The sequence below is a fragment of the Cupressus sempervirens genome, chromosome 10 (genome assembly GCF_028749045.1).
Source record: "Cupressus sempervirens isolate cs-2001-9-10 chromosome 10, ASM2874904v1, whole genome shotgun sequence".
Lineage (NCBI taxonomy): Eukaryota > Viridiplantae > Streptophyta > Pinopsida > Cupressales > Cupressaceae > Cupressus > Cupressus sempervirens.
The window spans coordinates 788,519,815-788,540,896 of record NC_143127.1 but is presented as its reverse complement, the minus strand read 5'-3'; the positions used below and the strand labels follow the sequence as shown (position 1 = coordinate 788,540,896).

At 41.8% G+C, this 21,082-nt stretch overlaps 1 protein-coding gene across 1 annotated transcript in view; it reads left to right on the top strand.

Moving 5' to 3' along the window:
* Window positions 1-21,082, top strand: part of LOC149536263 (uncharacterized) — an 81,846-nt gene that overhangs the window by 28,214 nt on the left and 32,550 nt on the right. Inside the window, exons 2-4 of the mRNA XM_089803318.1 lie at window positions 15,339-15,623; window positions 17,724-17,783; window positions 17,945-18,187. Coding sequence (XP_089659444.1) covers window positions 15,339-15,623; window positions 17,724-17,783; window positions 17,945-18,187 — 588 coding nt within the window. The remainder of the gene's footprint in view (window positions 1-15,338; window positions 15,624-17,723; window positions 17,784-17,944; window positions 18,188-21,082) is intronic.

The following is a 21,082-nucleotide window of genomic DNA, read 5'->3' as shown; positions in this document are numbered from 1 at the left end:
TACGACAGCTAGTCCTGGAGAGACCCCTCCATGCCTTAGGGACTGAATGGACGGACCGACCTTTGTAGAAATGAGTTGGAATTGCTGCCGCAAGAATGTGCTCACTCTGACCATCACCTCCATCTTCTCAGTCTGCTATGTCTGTGTCAGCTCAATGCTCTCATCTTGCTATGTTGGCTGTACTGACTGTGCTGGCTGTGCGTCCGCCAACAAGGAGGACGAAATAGTGACCATAGCATCAGAGCCAGTCACATCTATTCGAACTTGAGGTTCGAGCTCTGGAACTGGTAACTCCACCATCTCTGGGGTTGGCTCTGCTGGTGCAATAGAGTGTGGCAAACAACTCTGGGAAGGCATGCCCTTGGCTTGGCCATAGAAGAGACAACATCCGTCGTGGCCGTTGGGAAAACAACATATGAAGCTGTTCGTGGGACCACATTTGCCACCATTGGTGGAGTCATAACGACTGGTGCATGTCGCTGGCCAAACGGAGGAATGAGTGAAGTGGTGGTGGTCAAGTGCGCCGAAGTTGGCAACTGAGGAGGGGTGAAGAATGTGGACTCGCTACTTGTTGGGTTGCTGCCAACTTCCGTAGAAGTACTCTCTTCCTCAGACTCGGCCCTATTGCTCTTTGAAGTGTCCTCCCATCTGCTATCCGTGTCTTCGTATGCCTCCAATCCTTGGAATACCTTCTTCTGCCCGGCTGCTGTTCCACCTGTGTCCAAATGTCTCCAATAGAATATTGGAGGCTCTCTTGGCGCCAACTTTCCCCTCGGTGGAACTTTAAAATCGTCTAGTGGTATCTGATTAATGGCTGCCTCTAAAAACAAACCAATGGCATGGTGTGCCATGAAAAACGTCCAGTGCTAAAGTGTCATGAACTCCTCCATCCTGTCGGCGAGGACTGTGGCCCAATCGTACACTGTGCCATTCATGAATACAATCTGTGGCAAAGCTATATCCGAAGCCCGACTTGCCCTTGTCGACTTGCTTTTGATGACATCCATGATGCATCTCCAGTGGCCCTCTTGAATAAAATTTCCCTGAAGCCCTCTGCACTTGGCACCCTTTACCACTGACTCCATTTCCTCTGGCGTAAGATCGCGGCCTACTAATTTCACCCAATATTCTTTTCGTTCTTGTGATAGCTTGCGGTTCCTGATTTCCACTTTCCGTCCTCCTTGGCCAGGGATGCCAAAAACTCTAGTGAAATCCTTCAGCTTGAAAGAAACTGTCATGCGGTGCTTCTTGTACAAAAATGTACTAGTTCTGCTATTCCTATTGTATGATTCTATCATGGTTCGCAAAACTGATTCAAACAATCGAATGGAAAATGCTGGAAGCTATATGGCCCAATGCACTTGTGCTCGTACCAGAATTTGTTTGATTACCTCTGTATCCGGAGTTTCTTGCCACCATTTCCGACACTCGTTGCCATTGAGTCCTTCAAACTGAACTGTAAGGTGTGAGAGTTCAGCCCTTACTTTTTGCTTTTTATTGTTGGATGCTGATGGCCCTGCAACACGAATTCCGGAAGCCAAGACTCTGGCATTTTTCTCCATATTTTTCTTCAACTGGTTCTTCGATTGCTTTCTTTTCCTTGCAAATTCCATAACGGCTTCTTGCTTTACCTTTATAGTGTAGGGTTTCTCCTCCTGTCGCTTTTGCCTTCTCACAGATAATATTCCTCAATATCTATATATATATATATATATATATATAATTTTTTTTTTCCTTCGGTTGCTTCTCTCTTTTTCCTCTGGTTTTCTTTTAACTAGTGGAGTTTGCAACTCAGCCTGTCATGAACACAAGCAATCTCATGCGCGAGAAAAACACAAACCATGGGAATCTAAGACACGTTCGTGGAGAAAAACAAAGGCTGCGGGAGATTAGAAAATAACACAAGCCAATGAAATATATTACTGAATTCACTGCAAATACGTCACTGAATTCACTCTCATCGCCGCACATTTGATTGATCGAACGACACCACCATCAAATACCTCTGCCACCGACTCACCACCACAAGCGATTCTCCCTCGAACTCCTTGGTGAACTCCAACCAGGGCCTATATACCAAATTATCTGGCTGCTTCCAAATGTTTTGCTCTTCCTCCGTCAAATTGGTAGCCAAAGCATGCGCGTGGATATAAAACATTGTCTGCAGGAATATAAAACATAACCCGCGGAGGTCTAAGGTGCAGACTGTGGAAACCTTTACCGTGGAAGGAGATAAGCCGCGGAGGAGAGACAAGCCGTGGGCTTTAAGGCAAAGCCGCGGGAACCCTGGGGGACAGGTGTCCGTGGAACAATCCGTGGAATAGGTGTCCATAGGACATACTTCCAATTTCAGTTTTTGATTTTTAAAATTTATTATTATTATTTTTTGTTTTTGTTTTTCTTCATCTATTTCTCCCTCTGAGTTTTGTTATTCTCCCATGACGAGGGGATCATTCTGGCATGGTACATCTTTAGCTTTGAATTGTTGTCTGCCTCTGGTATTTCTTGTCTGTCTAATGTCCACAACTTAATTGCTCCGTTGTCGCCTACTTCCCGTATTTGGTACGGTCCTACCCATTGACCTTAAACTTGCTCGGCTTGATTTCGTTTCATCCGTCATACTTCAACACTCGCTGTCCTAGTTCGAACTTGTTTAGTTTTAGGTGTTTATCATGCCATGCCTTGCACCTATTCTGTGTCACCTCCGTGGCCCATTGTGCCAATAGCCGCATCTCCTCGAGTTTGTTCAGATTATGCAACCTTTCCCTTAGGCTTTCCATGTCGCCTAACTTATTCTCCAGCATGATCCTCAAACTTGGTGTGATAAATTTTGTTGGTACCACTGCCTCCTGTCCAAACATCAACTGGAACGGTGTGTGTCCCGTTGTCACCTTGTACACCGTGCGGTAAGCCCGGAGGGCAGAGGGTAATTTCTCCTCCTAGTCTTCACCTTCCACCACACATGACTTGTAGATGATTGCTACCAGGATCTTGTTCGTAGCCTCAGCCTGTTCGTTTGCTCGTGGGTAGTACAAGCTTGATAGAGAATGATATATCTTGAATTCCGTCTTTAACAGTTTGATGACATGATTGACAAAATGCCCTCCACAATCACTCATTATCTGAAGTGGCCCATATCGAGTGATTATTTGTTCATAGATGAATTTTGTTGTACTGATTGTTGAGTTATCCGGTAGGGCCTGTGCTTCCACCCACTTCATTAGGTATTTTGTAGTGAAGACTATGTATCGGCATTGGTGCCTTCGGCTTACTCTCAGGGGTCCCACGAAATCCAATCCCCATCGTTCAAACAATTCTTGCACATGTGAGAGGTGTAGCGGCATGAAGTCTCTCTTTAGCGGCTTTCCAACCCTTTGGCAAGTATCACAACCGACGACCCATTCTCGTGCGTAGTTGTACACTGTTGGCCACCACAATTCTGCCAGTAATATCTTCCTTGTCGTGGTGTCAGGTCCCTTATATCCTCCTGCTGGGGCCTTATGTGCTTTCTTCAATACTTTTGGTATTTCCTCCTTCAACACACACCGTCGTAGGATGTGATTCGGCCCCATTTTGTACAGTAATCCATTAATCAATTGAAATGTATGGCTCCTTAATACCAATTTCTGTTGTTCATTCTCTGGCATCTCCCTCGGTGGCTGTCTTGTGGAAAGGTACTCCCCAATCTTCGTGTACCATTTTGCAGTACTGCAATTTGAAATAATTGTGCATCAGGAAAATCATCATTCACGCCGCCATTCATTGGTTCACCTATTTTAATTCGTGACAGATGGTTTGCACTAACATGATGCTTCCTGGGCTATACAATGACCTTGAAAGTGAATTGCTGCAACAAAAGTAGCCATCAAATGATTCTTCCTTGGATGACAGGTTTATTTACCAGGTACAACAGGGCTAGATGGTCTACATAAAACACGAATGGTGTCACTAGTAAGTAATGTCAGAACTTCTGCATTGCGTAGACCATTCTTAATGCTTCCCGATCTGTTGTACTGTAGTTCTGTTCTGCTTTTGACAGTAGTCGGCTGGCAAAATATATCGGGTGATGTAGTCCGTGGTTGCCTGTCTGTGCCAGAGTTGCTCCTATTGAATAGTTGGATGTATCTACGTGGACATGAAATTCCTTGTTCCAATCTGGGTATGCCAAGATAGGTGCTGTGGCCAATCGTACCTTCAACCCCTGAAATGACTTGTCTTGTTCTTTCTCCCATTTGAATGGTTCCCCTTTGCATGTTATCCTGTCTAGTGGGTCTGGTACTTTGGCAAAGTTTTTGATGAATCTTCTATACTAACCTATGTGTCCTAGGAATGACTTTACTTCCGTTACATTTGTAGATGGCTGCATTTCCATTATCACTCGGACTTTGTCTAGATTTGTTTTCAATCCCTCCTTACAGACTATATGCCCCAACAATCTTCCCCGCGGAATCGTGAATCTGCATTTCTTTGGATTTAAGGCTAGTCATGCCCTTCGACATCTTTCCATGCATTCGCCCAACGTCACGAGATGTTTGTCTTCAGTGCTGAATATAGACCAGTCATCTAGGAATTCTTTAAAATTTTCGACGAAGATTTTTTCGAATATGTGCAGTATGATTCTTTGGAATGTCACCAGCACATTGCAGAGGCCGAATGGCATCTGGTTGTGTGCGTACACCCATCTTCTACCACAAATGTCGTTGTTTACCGTATGGATTAATTAAGCAACATACACAGGAAATCGATACGAACACCGAACAACAAATAGCAGAACTCTTATTATTATTCGCATATGCCAACAGTACATTATGCTTTTCTCATATGATATGATAATGATAAGATGAATACAATGCTTCCCGAAGGGATTATAAATACTTTCCGACGAACCTTCCCGAAGGTATCCGTCGGCTAAGTACATTATACCCGTTACAAACTGTTTTCCTGTCGGCTACATAACAAGACTTTTACCGAAGGGACCTGTCGGCTGATACACAATTTCCTTTCCGAAGGGACCCGTCGGCCGATACACAATTTCTACCGACGACATCATTCCCCCCAAAAAAGAAAAGTCGTCTCTCGACGACTATTACAAAATCTCTGAGACAAATCAACAACCAAAATATAATGACTGACCCAACACTGTCACTTTAGCCAATCTGACATCTGACCCTGATAGCCACCTGTGCCGCTTTCTGCCTTCCAATGCCGAGTACACTGAACCAAGTGTCGCTGCACTGCCTCCAACTGGATGATCAGCTCCTCCCGAGCTCTCTACACATCCACCAAGACAGCCTCATGGCCAACACCTACTCTCAGTGCCTCTGATACACAGACACTCCATGCCTGCCGCAGCTCCAAATCTTCTCACTGGTCAGACTCCCACGACTGATATCCGCAACGACTGGGGGTCCAGGGGGCAACGCCCCCGACGGGGTCGAGGGGCAGCGCCCTCGCGGGGTCCTGGGGCAGCGCCCCGGGTGCGCTCCTTGTCGCAGTACAGGGCGGGGTCGAGGGGCAGCGCCCCGGGTGCGCTCCTTGTCGCAGTATAGGGCGGGGTCGAGGGGCAGCGCCCCTCACCGCCAACACCAATTTAGCACTGTGAAACCCACACAAAACTGCACGGAACACACCATTTCTGTCATTTTCTGCCGATTCTACACTCTTTCTGGCAATCGCTAATTCTTCCTCTTCCCTATGGTATCATCTGATACTCATTCTGAGCATTCTCGATTTGTCGACGTTTTTTTTTTTTTTTTTTTTAATACAAAACCTCCTGTCACCCTTCTGTGATGAAATCCGTATGCAAAAACCCCACTCTTCAAAATTTGTAATCTTGCAATCCAAATCCCTACACATGATATGCTTGGAAAATCCGTACAATCACCTCGCATTCCTAGCTGCAATTTCCGTACGCTGCTTTTCTTTAAAAATCCGTACAAAAAAAAGGCTCTAAAATCCATATGCTTAATATATGTGCTTTAAAATCCGTACGAAACACAAGCTTATAACAAGCCGTACGGTATCTTTCTCTAAAAATCCGTACAGCAGCCTCTTGAGAGCTCGTACAATTAATTTATTTGAAAAGCCGTACACCATTCTTCAAACATTGAGAACCGTACGACAATTTTTTCCCTGTGAAATCCGTACGGTGCTTGTGGAAACCGTACAATGGCCCTTACTATGAAATCCGTACCATTGCAATAAAATCCGTACGGTGGTGATGAAATCCGTACGGTGGCTTTAAAAACCGTACTACAACATGAAATCCGTACATTCTTAAAAAATCCTACTGCAATTTGGATTGTCTCGCCAATGGAAAACCGTACGGCAACATAAAATCCGTACCTTGCTATGGAAAACCATACGGAAACACAAAATGCGTACCTTGCTGATGGAAATCCGTACGGTAACATGAAATCCGTACGTTGCTGATGGAAACTATACGGTGCTTCTTCAAAATCCGTACTTTAGTTCTGGAAAACCGTACGGTGCTCTTCAAAATCTGTACTTTAGTTTCAAAATCCGTACTTCACTTCTGAAAAACCGTACGACACTTCAAAATCCGTACGGTGCTTTACTTCACTTCTCTCCCTCTTTTTTTTTTAAATTTTATTTTTTATTTTTTATTTATTTTTTATTTTTTTATTTTTTTTATTTTTTATTTTTTTAAATTTTAAATCTCACTCCTGGAACAATTATGTACAATATTTACATATATACAGTACTTACAGTCTTCTCTCAGTTATTCGTCCACGGGGGTGCGTTACTTCTTTCATTGCAGACATTCAACTTCGACCTCTTCACTACATCGAATACTTCCTTTCGGTCTAGCATCCACTGTTTTATTGCTTTGTTATTGCTTACTTCCCTCATCTGGTACGGCCCGACCCATTTAATTTTGAACTTGCCTGGTTTAATCTCATTCCGATCGTCGTACAACACCCACTGTCCGAGTGGAAACCTGCTACGCTTGTTCTGTGTCATCTCCATATCGCCCAGTTTGTTCCCGAAGCCCCGTACCATGGACTCTGTCAACTGCCCCTTCTGTCCGTCAATAACATTTTCACTCCGTACTGCTGCAACTTTTATTAGACCCTTTCGCTTTGTTTCCTGTGCAGACCGTATCGTGTGCCTTCCTTGCTGCCAGTACCTTTCTGTTATATTTGTGGTTTGACATAATACTTTCTTCCTGCGCAATCGTACAGTAGAATCTTTCCTTCTTTTCGGTTCGTACTGTATGTTCTGTCCTTCAGCTTCAGTCATATCCGCATTTTCTTCTTCGGCTTCTCTATGTTGCTTCGAACATTCATTTCTTCTTTCGGCTTCTCCATGTTCCTTCAGACATTCATTTCTTCCTTCGGCTTCTCCATGTTCCTTCAGACATTCATTTCCTCCGTCGGCTTCTCCGTGTTCCTTCGGACATTCATTTCCTCCGTCGGCTTCTCCGTGTTCCTTCGGACATTCATTTCCTCCTTTCTTACCTTCGTCGATCCTTAGCATATTACAACTTGGAAAGAGCTCATAATCCTCTATCTGCCAGTGGTAAAGACCATTTACTGAATCCAGATCATCATCTCCTTCCAATCGTAGGACTCCCTCCTGATTGGGTTCCATACTCTGCCTCCTCTTATCATCTTCTCCTTCGGAATCCGACGATAGAGCTTCTTCTCCAACCATCTGAGTGTGTAGATCAATGACATACTTTCGGCCTTTGCTTTCGAGTGATAAAGTATTTTTCTTCCAATTGTGCTTTGCCTTGGCTTGTATCAGCCACCCCCGGCCCAGAATGGCATCATATCCCCTCCGCTTCAGTGGGATTACGACAAAGTCCAACAGGAACGGTTGTGTTCCAATCGTCACTGGTTGTGCTGTCAGGACTCCCAATGGCTTGATTCCATGTTGATCGGCCGTTAGCAGCTGGAATGTAGGTGGCCATAATGTCGGCTGTCCCAACTTTTTCCAAGTGTCTTCAGGCAACACATTGACACCGGACCCTCCGTCCACAATTGTTTCCGTCAATACAGTCCCGAGAATTCCCATTTCGACGACTGCTGGATGGCGTCCGGATGAGAGGGCTAACAACATTGGATCTTCTGCACTTGCGCCACTTTCCTTCTCCTTTTTGTGTACTGTACTTGCTGCACTTTCTTGCTTCCTTCCATGTTCTCCTGGTAGTTGAGCAGCGGGAACAATGTTTCTGAGTGCCGATCGGAGCTGAGGCATAGTGAGCAACAGATCACTTATCCTGACAGGTATCTTGGCTTGCAAAATTTGCCGGACAATGTTCTGTTCTGCGCAGTTCCGTACGGAAGTACTCGGCGTGTCCTTCAGGTGTGTCGTTTCTGCCTGTGTTGCTTTCTAGATTTCTGCCCTTGCTTCCTCCAGTCTCCTCTTTTCTTCTGCTGGGTCAGGATAAAGCTTCGCTTGCTTCCGAGTGATGGCCAGAACTTCTTCCTCGTCTGTTCCTATAGTAATCAGATTTACTCCGGACTTTGGGCACTTGGTATCATCATGATCACCAGGTCCACACCAGCGGCATAGTAACTTCGGTGTATTTGTTGTGGTGCATTCGCGGGCGAAGTGACCCCACAGATTGCATGCGCGGCATTGAACAATTGGCCGACCATTTGCATCATACTGAATTCGACTCCTTCCGCCATTATTGTTGTTGCTGGTATTGTTGTTATTTTGACCGTGCCGGTTGTTTCGGTATCCACCCGATGTGGCACCTTCCGTAGTGGTGTTCCCGTTCCCTCTGGACGGGGAGGCCTCCTGTGTCAGGAACACTTGCTGCGGTGTTCTTGTTTTCAAATTGAAAGGGCATTCCTTTATTGAGTGTCCCATAATCTGGCAGATCTCGCAAAATTGCTCTTTCGGGCAGGATCCCTTCGTATGGCCTTCTTTCTTACATTCCGTGCACCATAAGTCATTACCCTTAGGGTCCTTGTTCATGTTCTTGAATTCCTTCATCATCCGAAGCATGTCTTTCTGAAGGGCACGAACCTTCTTGTTGCTTCCTTCGTCATCGCTGCTATCATTTCCGGAGGATGCATCGTCATCTGAATCGGACGAGCTGGTCTTCTTCTTCTTCTTTGTCTTCTGATCACTTTCGAGGTTCATTGCTCGGTTGTAAGCTTCATTGTATGTGGATGGCGGCACGATCTTCATCTTTTTCCGCAGCTTTGGGTGAAGGCCTTCAATGAACCATCGTTTCTGTAACTCATCAGCTGGCTTATTCTCCATCTTACTGATTAAGTCCTTCAACCTCCTGGCAAAGACCCGTACAGTTTCATTCTTCTTTTGCTTGGTATTGAATATCTCGGCGACAATTTCATTGTCATCACGCAAAAGTTGAAATTCTGCGATGAACTCCTTCTTAATGTTATCCCAACTATTCAATTTCTGTGGATCGGCATCAGTAAACCAATCAATGGCAACACCCCGTAGGGTTGCGGGAAATTGTCGGATCCATTCATTTGTATCTGTTATGCCATTCGCCCTCCAGATCGTTTCACATGTTTTACAATGTCGAATGGGATCAGCTGCTTCATCACCATCAAATTTAGGCAATTTTTCCTTCGGACCTGCCATTATTACTGTATGTCGAGGGTTTTGTTGTGTACCTGCGCTGTTTTGCACTCCCGCGTTGTTTTGAGCACCCGCGCTGTCTTGAACACCCGCGCTGTTCTGGACACTCGCGTTGTTCTGTACACTCGCGCTGTTTTGCACACCCGCGTTGTTTTCAACACCCGCGCAGTTTTCTGCTTCCGCGCTGTTTGGTGAAGAAGAGGGTTTGTCAACCGTAGCTGTCCGTTCCGGAAGTATATCTCGGACGAGGAGGTCACTCCACGCTCGTGCTCCTTCTGCACTCCGAGTCGTGCGAGTCGATCTGCTTCCGTCAGGATTCTCTTCCCGTGGCGTATGCAAGTTCAGAAACTCCTCCCTCGCTTCTTCCACCAAATCAAGCCGTTGTCGAGTCTCCTTCAACAATCCTTCCGCACTCTTGCTTCCGTTGGAAATCTTCTGAAACCTCCTTCGACGCTCTATCTGCTGAGCCAAAATTAAATTTTCCTGCGCAACGCGTATGTCATCTTTTTCCTTTAGCTTACTCTTGTCTTTGTTCAACTGATTCGGCATTTAATTCATCTCCTCCTACCTGCGTGCCAGATCCATCGGGCAACGGCGCCAAATGTTTACCGTATGGATTAATTAAGCAACATACACAGGAAATCGATACGAACACCGAACAACAAATAGCAGAACTCTTATTATTATTCGCATATGCCAACAGTACATTATGCTTTTCTCATATGATATGATAATGATAAGATGAATACAATGCTTCCCGAAGGGATTATAAATACTTTCCGACGAACCTTCCCGAAGGTATCCGTCGGCTAAGTACATTATACCCGTTACAAACTGTTTTCCTGTCGGCTACATAACAAGACTTTTACCGAAGGGACCTGTCGGCCGATACACAATTTCCTTTCCGAAGGGACTCGTCGGCCGATACACAATTTCTACCGACGACAGTCGTTTTCAGCTTGTCCTCTTCTGCTATGCAAATTTGATTATATCTTGAGAACTCGTCCATAAATGAATAAATCTCGTGTCCAACTACCTCCTCCAATATATTGTCTGTGACTGGTATTAGGAAGGGGTCTTTGATTGTTATGGCATTGAGACATCTAAAGTCGACACATATCCTGATTTGGGTGGTGTCCTTCTTGAGGGATATTACTATGGGTGACACTCATTCACTTGTTTGAACCTTAAAGATAATACCTACCTCCAGCATTCAATTGATTTCTTTTGTGACCCGCGCCGTGTAATTTTTATTCATTGTATAAGGTCACTTCCATATGGGCACTGCACCTTTGACCAGCAGGATGCGGTGAACACACGGCTCTAGCGGAACTCCTTTCAAATCCTTATATGTCTAGGCGAATACATCTTTGTATTCCAAGAATATTTTAAATGCTGTTGCTTGTAGTACTGGATTCCAGTTATCCCCCACCAGTATGTTTTTTGGTTCAGCCTCATCTCCCAGATTCATGGTTTGTACTGTGGCTTCATCATATTTTATCTGCTTTCCTTTACCAAATTCATGTGGAAGTGTTTCATCCAGTGGTGCGTCCCCTTATTTTATTTCCATGAACTCTTTTGGAAATCCGCCTCCGTTGTGCCCTTCCTCTATCATTAGTATGTTGCAGCTTTGGAATAGCTCATAATCCTCCATCTGCCAGTGAAATAATCCGTTTACTGAATCCAATCATCGTCCATCAATCCACCTTCCAACCGTAGGACTCCTTCCGAATTTGGTTCCATTCGCTTTTTTCCTTCATCCTCTTTTTCAGAATCGAACGAAAGAGCTTCCTTGCCCACCATTTGTGTGTGTAAATCAATAATGAATTTTCGCCCTTTGCTTTCCAGTGATAGTGTATTCTTCTTCCAATCATGCTTAACCTTTGCTTGTACGAGCCATCCATGACCTAGAATGGCGTCATATCCTCTCCTCTTCAGTGGGATGACGACGAAATCGAGTAGGAATGACTGTGTTCCAATAGTTACTGGTTGTGCCATCAGGATGCCGAGAGGTTTGATGCCGTGTTGGTCCGTCGTCAGTAATTAGAAAGTAGGTGGCCACAACGTCGGTAGTCCCAACCTCTTCCAGGTATCCTCTAGTAACACATTCACGCTTGACCCTTCGTCCACAATTGTGACTGTCAGAACAGTTCCCAAAATTCCCATCTTGATGACCACCGGATGCCATCTAGATGTAAGGGCTAGCAACATTGGGTCCTCTGCACTCACCCACTTTCCTTTTTGTTTCCTTGTTCTCCTGGTAATTTAGCAATTGGAGCGATGTTTGTGAGTGCCGATCGGAGTTGAGGCATTGTGGGCAGCAGATCGTTTATTTTGACTGGTACTTTAGTTTGTAATATCTTTCGTATGATGTTCTATTTCGCGTAGTTCCTTGCTGAGGTACCAGTAGTGTCCTTCAAGTGTGCTTTCTCCGCCTGCGTTGCCTTCTCAATTTTCGCCCGCGCTTCTTCCAATCTCTTCTTTTCTTTCGTCGAGTCGGGGTACAGTTTTTCTTGTTTCCGTGTGATTGCTAGAACCTCCTTTTTGTCCGTCCCGATGGTGATCAAATTCACTCCTGACTTTGGGCACTTGGCATCTTCATGATCTCCAGGACCGCACCATCTGCATAATAACTTTGGTGCGTTTGTTGACATACAGTTCCATGCGAAGTGGCCCCACAAATTGCATGCTCGACATTGAACCATTGGGTGGTTGTTTGCATTGTACTGGATTCAGTTGCGGCTCCCATTATTATTGTTGGTATTGTTATTGGTATTGTTGTTTTGCCCTCTTCTATTATTTCTGTACCCACCCGAAGTGGCACCATCACAGCTAGTGTTTCCACTCCCTCCTAATGTGGAAGCCTCATGTGTCAGGAGCACTTGTTGATGTCCTCTTTTTTTCATACTGAAGTGGCATTCTTTTGTGGAATGTCCCATAATTTGACAGATATTGTAGAACTGGTTTTTCGGGCAGGATCCCTGCGTGTGACCTTCTGTCTTACATTCCGTGCACCATAGGTCGTTTCCCTTTGTTTCTTTCTGTATATTTTTGAATTCCTTCATCATTCTGATCATATCCTTCCGCAGAGCTCGGACCTTCTTGCTGCCCTTTTCTTCATCACTGCTATCTTCTTCCGAAGACGCGTCATCTGAGTCGGATGAGCTACTTTTCTTCTTCTTTTTTGTTTTCTGTTCACTTTCTAAGTCCATTGCCCGATTGTATGCTTCGGTGTATGATGATGGCGGCACAATTTTTATTTTCTTCCTCAACTCCGAGCGTAATCCTTCAATGAACCATCTCTTCTTAAGCCCATTTGCCGGCTTACTTTCCATTTTGTTTATTAATTCTTTTAGCTTTTTGGCATATACATGGATGGTTTCATTTTTCCCTTGCTTTGTGGTGTATATTTCTGCTACAATCTCATTGTCGTCGCGCAACAATCAAAATTCAGTGATAAACTCCTTTTTAACGTTTGCCCATGTAGTTAATTTCTGGGGATCCATGTCGGCAAACCAATCAACTGCTACATCCCTTAGAGTCGCTGAAAATTGTCTCATCTATTCATCTTTGTCAGTTACGCCATTCGCCGTCCAAATTATTTCGCATGTCTTACAGTGTTGGATTGAATTGGTCGTTCCATCACTATCAAACTTTGCAATTTCTCCTTTAGTCCTGCCATTATTACTTGATTTTGTGTATGGGCGTTGTTCTATACTCTGACACCAACGCTGTTCTGCACTCTCATACCGGTGCTCTACACTCCCACATCGACGCTCTGCACTCCCACACCGGTACTATTCTGGACTGTCGTCTTATTTCCAACAGCTACATTTTTTGGTGAAGAAAGGTCTTTGGTAAGCGAAGTTGTCCGTTGCGGAAGTGTATCGCGGACAAAGAGTTCACTCTATGCTCGTGTTCCTTCGGCACTTTGAGCCGTGCGAGTTAATTCCCTTCCATCTGGATTCCCTTCCCTCGGCGTATACAGGTTCAAAAATTCCTCCCTTGCTTCTTCCACCAAATCCAACCGTTGTCGAGACTCTTCCAACAATTCCTCGGTGCTTTGGTGCCCATCGGCAATCTGCTGAAACCTCTGTCTACGCTCGGCCTGTTGTGCCAAGATTAAATTTTCTTGTGCTGTGCGCATTCCATCTTTTCCCTTTATCTTATTTCTATCCTTGTTAAGCTGATTTGGCATTAGTCTTCATTCCTCTGCTTTCGTTCCAGGTCCATTAGGCAACGACGCCAAATGTTTACCGTATGGGTAAATAGATTAATGCATATAGACAATAAACAAGAACAACAATACTCCTTTTATTATTCGCATATGTCAGAGAGATTACATAATGCTTACAATGATGATGATTACAATGATTTTGGATGGGGTACATATACTTCCCGCAGAACCTTCCCGAAGGGGTCCGTCAGCGACATAACAATTAATGACTACATGCTAATCTACCCGTCGGCTACACAATATTTACCGACAACATGTGCTGCTTGTTTTGTCAACGTCCTCTTTACCTGCCACAAATATAGGCTTTTGAAACTTAAAAATCAAATGAGGAAAAAGACAGAAATCTAATTGACAATGGTTGAACATTTGAAAGTGTGATGCATAGATTGCAACCTAAGTGAAGGTTGATGATTAATGGAACTAAATCATCAAATACCCTTAACTAACATAATCCTAATCCAGTAGCTGTTAGTCTTAGTTGAATACAAGTGAAGAAGAGTGTAAGAAAACTTGATTGCAGTAATAAACTAATCATTTTGTAGTGTAGGAAAAGGGATTCCGGATTTGTGATACTTTTTGGGGTGTGCTCATGACATTGAGTGTAACACAAGCCTTGGTTCAGGAAAGGGTATTGAGGAGTTTGCTGATATAAGTCCTGTTGTTTACAATGGCAGTTACAGTTGTGATATTTTTAGAAATGAGCCCACACTAATGCCTCATCAGGAGTCAAGTCCTTTTAAATTTACACTTAATTGCAAGTTATTAAGACGGGATCTGGAGCTGCAGAGGCTCTGGATGACATAGTAATTTAGGCAAAAGGTGAATAATTTTATAGGGTTTTCTGGAGGATGTTAGCCAGCCATCAGCTAGCCACCTGTCAATGCATGCAGATAGGTTTGGATTAATGTAGGGCAATGCTTAACATTTAGAAAAAATCATCTAGAAAATATGTTCCCTTCCAGGGAAAAATCTGGCAGGCAATTGGAAGTTAGGAAATGTCTGTTCTTGTTAATTTGTTATTGTCAATTTTCTGAATAAAGCAGGTAAACCTAGGGAAATCTTTGAAAAATTTAAATGTCATGGAATCCAAGAGAAAGCGATTGGTCCAAGTGATTGCTATAGTCAGATATTAGCAATTAAAGCTTTACTCTCTTCAGCCAATAATGAACTGCAGCATTGACCTCTTACATTGATTGTACAAAGCAGTTATTAGATTTTAAAGCATTGAGATTTCCATATGCATTCATTTTTGAAATACAGGAGGATTAAACATAGGTGAATTAAGATTCATCTACCAAAATTTGCAGGTTTGTTTTAAAAGCTTGTATACGGTAGAAGATATGAGTCATCTGAAGAGGATCAAAATTTGTGATTGTGAAAGGTTTATTTTTGGAGTAATTTGTACTGTTTTTAAATTCAGAAACCCTCTCTTTTAACAATTTATGTACTGCAAAAACTTAAAATCTCTAACCATCAACTTTTTAAAATTAATTTTTAATTTCTGATAGGACAGGTTGCAAGGAAAAAGTTTGTCAAAGAGGTGAATGGGATGCGCAAGTCAGAGAGGGAGGTGAGCATAAGCAAATGTGTGAGTATTGATTTGGGCAGAGTGGCACTGGAAATAGCAGCAGAGGATGATGCCCTGGTTTCACATTCTTCAGTTGCTCTGCCAGTGGAAGCTTATATTTCAAGATTGGATGACTTGAGCATGGAATTCTGCAGGCATTTCTTGCCACCAAGGGGAGCTCCCCCAAATGTTTTTCCAATGAACTTGGAAAGGTTTATGTACATCCACAAGGTATGTATGCATATTTTCATATTTCAGTTGTTACCAAATTCTTCCTTGGCAACGCAAAAGTCTGGTCCTCGTCATATTCTTGCAAAAGTCTTCTGCAGACCTTCAAAGCCCACCCAAATTCTTTCTGATGAACCCAATACAAATTTTGTTGTTTTTATCATGGATTTGCAATTCTGTGGTAGGACCCAGGTCGAAGTTGGCCAAACAATGGATTTTTTTAACTTTTAAAAATTTAAAAATTGGTTTATTTTAGTCAATCCAACCCTCCTACCCTGTAAAGGTCAAAAAGATAAAACAGACATCATTTGGACTAAAACATTAATATTTATGGTGGTGTATTTTGCTATGTTGCTTTACTATTAGCATAATGGTTTATGAACTTATTTGCTGCTGCATATATATACATACACATCATAGACATATACATATACACGTATATATATTTTAAAAGTATGTTTCTATATGGACTAACCCAAAACAAATTCAAACACCTCCAAAAAAAATTGAATGACTTTCAAACCTTGACCTCATTCCCACACCCAAACCTGAATCCGAACCGGCAACTCAGTTCAAACTTCAAAGTGATTAGCAATGAAAGAAGATATTTGATAGGTTAATCTACCTTTGCATGAATATTTACTGTGATTTCTGTGAGTTGTGTGATTCAAGTTATGAACACATTAGATGACAAATTACTTTTACTTCAAATTTGCCAGGTTTGACATCAACATGGATAAAGCACGTTTTTACTTTTGAACTGTGTGTTAGAATTATATTAGGTACAATCAGAGAAATAGTTTTGGTAATGCACAAATTCTTAATGAGACAATTAGCTAGACCTGAAACCTGTAGAATTGATCTTCTAAAGAAATACAAACCTAGATTCTAGAGACCAATCCGGCATGGTGACATTAAAGTTCATCCAGTTACATCTCATTTGGCACAGGAATGTAAGTTAAACTTATCTTTAATAATTTTTGACAGACTAAATTTGAGTAACTCTGTAAGATCCCAAACCTATAGAGCCAGGGAAGAGCCTCTACAATAATGGTTATCTTAGCAGGGGTAGGACCTTAACTACCAGAAGAACTTTGAAATCTTCTAATCAACCAATTATGGTCCAATTATTTCATCAATAGCTAGAGAAAAACCTGAACATATAATAGCATATTAGCATGTATGATGAAAGCATAGTTGATATAACCTTTATAATCTCCCTGGATCAGATCATCTTCTTGGCCTTTGATGTTGTACTGCTTTACTTAGTAGCTTACATTGCATGCACATAAGATTCACAATTCGGATAAAGGCCAGCCTAACTGACATATTGAGTAATCAGAACAGTACTCCTTGCAGCCTTAAAAAATTTAGCTTGATTTCTCTGGACAAGTTTGCTCAAGAAATTCTACCTAAAAGCAAAAAGAAAACCATCTGTTTTAAAGTCAAATACAATATATGGTATAAATTTTATCTAGTTATAGTATTATAAAATGATCTTAGTTTCATGATATATGGAACTTGATTCTTGGGGAAAAAAGTCACATGGTTTTCTAAAAATGACAAAAAATTAGTTCTACTCTGATGTGTCATGAATTAGATTTACAATGACTAGTCTTGATTGGCACTCTATTTAGTGTGGGCTTTGAATAGCTCTAATTACACATTTTCCAAAGCACACGAACAGGGTACACTTGGATACTAGGTTTCACTATTACTTAATACAATTGTAGGAAGTGACCCTTGATATATTCAAATCACTTAAGTTTCTATAAAAGTAAATCTAAGGATTGGAATTCAACAGAGCTTGTTTTAGCTCAATTAATATATTTGAAAGATTCATAATTAGGAAAAATCTGTAGAATTGTAATTGTTTTGAAACATCAGGCCAGCTTATTTTCATGAGAAGCATTGACAGATTGCAAACAGTGAAAGCTTCTACTCAGCTAGAGGCTTTACCCAAGTTTGTTTTAACATTGGACAAAAACTGTTTAGTTGTGACTATTAACCGAGCAAGATACATGAAAGAATGATTGTATTGTAAATTTGAAGGGATTTCAAGTTATTTTCTTGCAGCTTAAGATTTTTTCGTGTTATGATCAGGACTTTAAAAGAACACCAGTCTCGAATGCAGGAGATGTAAGGGGTTTGTACCTTAACATGGTAAGTTCAACTTGTAATTTTGTAGGGTCCACTTCCGTGAGCTTTTTTTCTGATGCAGTTTTTTTGTGAATATTTAAAGAAAATGGATGCCAACATTTTCTTGTCCATCTACATGGGTAAAAATTAATTTTCTTGACTCTAATTGGGCTATAATTTGACAGGTGTTGACCCGTCATACAGGATCGGTTATTATGCTGGCACTAATCTATTCTGAGATTGTTAAGATGGTGAAAATTTATGGTCTTTTAGATCATGACATAGAAATTGATGTACCTCATCATCCAACTCAGCTTCCTAGAGGTCATATTTTATCAAATCTTTCAGGAGATAAAGGCTATCTCAAAGTGAAGGATGGAAGTGATGATGCACCTCATATCTTGACAACTCAGATGTTTCTCATTGAGGTATGCATGATGTAATAATTTCTTGACTTAGATATCTAAGTTTTCTCATATAAGGAGAGGTCTTGCATGATTAGCTATTGCTAGGAATAGAAAAGAATATTGGTGATCTTATTATCATTGAGTGCAATTTTGAAGCTATGTTCCCTGGCGTCTTAAAATGGGTGAATGAGGCGAAAGGATCTTGATTTAGGTGTCAGGGGATGGCAGTTGGTTGGGATCTCGGTGTGGAGAACCTAGCAGGGTCAAGGGGCCATGCTCTCATAGGGTTTTGGGGTACTAGCTTGGACACTGCACTGACCTTTCATGGTGCAGGTCATTTTCATAAATTTATCATTATGCTTTATTGGTGATCTTATTATCATTGAGTGCAATTTTGAAGCTATGTTCCCTGGTGTCTTAAAATGGGTGAATGAGGCGACCAAGGATCTTGATTTAGGTGTCAGGGGATGGCAGTTGGTTGGGATCTCGGTGTGGAGAACCTAGCAGGGTCAAGGGGCCATGCTCTCATAGGGTTTTGGGGTACTAGCTTGGACACCGCACTGACCTTCATGGTGCAGGTCATTTTCATAAATTTATCATTATGCTTTCTGTTAAAGATAAAGCCCAGAAAATAAGATGATAAACAACAATAAGAAGAATCAGAAAAAATGCAAGAGACACTCAAAATTATTCTGGGAAAACTCTTCTAGAATGAAGGGAAAAACCCAGCCACAACCAAAATATCTCTTCTATTAATCATAAAATGTTCTAAGTGTACAATGTCTTTCGCTTGATGCAATATATATAACTCATAGAGAGACTCTTCACATTACAACCAAAGGTCTCTTTAATTTCCCATAATATAACTCTTTATTAAATACAACTGTATGTATTTTCATTCCTCAATGCATGTCGAATGACACGTCTCTACATATAATATTTCAATTTAAACATAAGTGTCCTTTTCAGCTGAAGGTGACAATAACAGTAATAACGTCCATATTTCCAGAGATGAAGAGCTCTATCACAGCTACAATCTTCAACAGTCCCTCTTAGCCACAGAGAGATCTTTAGTGATCGATCACATAATGCTGCAACGAAAATGTCAATTATAAAATCTAATCACATGATCCTATAAAATTTCATGGAATCACTCAACATAAAAACCCTACAGAAAACACAATCATTTTTCATGGAATCTCTTAGCATGACACTAAGAGAACAATTTACTCATTGTTAATAATCATGGAATCACTCAACATGACAGATTTGTAGGACTCACAACTAAGCCTTTAATCACGGAACCTCTCAATGTGAACTGTCATGGAATCTCTCAAAATGACATCCAACTCCCATCACAGAATCTCTCAACGTGATGACATCATGGACTCTCTCAACATGATGTTCACTATTGCATGGTGAAAGATTTATCATAGCTGATCTTATGATCTCATTTACTCACACGAGAATAGAAATAGGCATAACAAAATAAGACTTTGTTCCATTTAAGTCTCAAATTTTACAAATACCACAAGCATCACAAGCATATATGAGAATGAAGGGGATTCAAAGACTCCCTCTCAACTAGCAGAAGAAGATAGCTGATAAAGCCCCCCTTTGAAACTAAACACTCCCTCTAAAACATCCCTATGTCATAGCATGATGCATCCTTTTCTTGCAATCGAGGGAGAAAAGAGATCAATAATATTAAAACTTATCAATTGATTCCATATGATTCCTCTCTAGCAGATCCAGCATAGACATCCTCAATAATTTGTCACCTCTCATGGGAGATCAGGAATCTTCTAGTACACAAATCCGTTCACTTCCCACGGGGCCAAACATTACTCATCGGGTATGATTGATGCTTCAATCCTCGATAGCAGATTCTCCCTAGCACATGCGAACCTCTTTCTGAACATACAATATGTTCTTTTCTAAAAAATCAATTGCATACTGCAAGAACCATAAATCCATATATATTTAATAATATCTTCACACACGACTTTTCTTCAGAACGAATCAAAACATTGCATGAGATCTCAATGACGGTTATGCTAAAATCGACTGACTTGAATTTGTCCAAGAGCTACCTCAAGAAAACGGACAAAATTCCCAATACCATAACATCTTTCATATTGAGCAGTTATGACTAAGCAAATAGAAGAATGGTGATTAACGGGAGGAACTCTTTGTGTTTTGTAAGGTATGTTGCCGACGAGATAATGATCATAGATGTTGTTGTTGGTAATTCATCATTAAAAAAAAATGATTTTGGTATTTTCTTTGAAGATTGTCGTTTGAAACTCAAAATACGTGAACATACTCGAACATCCGTCTCAATAATCATGATGAAGTTGCTACGAGCTATGAATTACAATCACGATGATGCTCTTCAAGTGACCAAATCTATTAGTTTTCGTAGTGTGGCATCTCTCTAGGTATAAAATTTGCACTTCATCTTTTCGCTCCTTGCCTCTAACTGCAAAGTCTTTAGCGAATGACTCTCAATCTTCGTGAATATCCAAAGCAACGAAGGAAAAGTCTTTTCATGATCGATGAGGGAAGATTGCAGAGGGTGAGGAGGGCCTCGAGCTGCATAGAGGGCGAAGGAGGAAGAACCCCAACTCATGAACCTCTGTTCGGTATGTTGTCGGTAAAATGTATAATGTAGGTAGAGTAGTATCCGAACGGGCGTGTGACGCTTGAGTCACCCCTTTGGAAAGGTATATGTACACGTTCGAGATGGACTTCGGAATCATTGGTTGATCATTGTAGTCATTGTAATCAGCAAGTGCATACATGAATAAAGTACCTATTCTGAATTGAATCATGTTATACATGTGTTGAACTTCTTACCCTGTGCGGTAAACATTTGGCGTCGTTGCTAGACGAACCTGGAACAAAGGAATGATA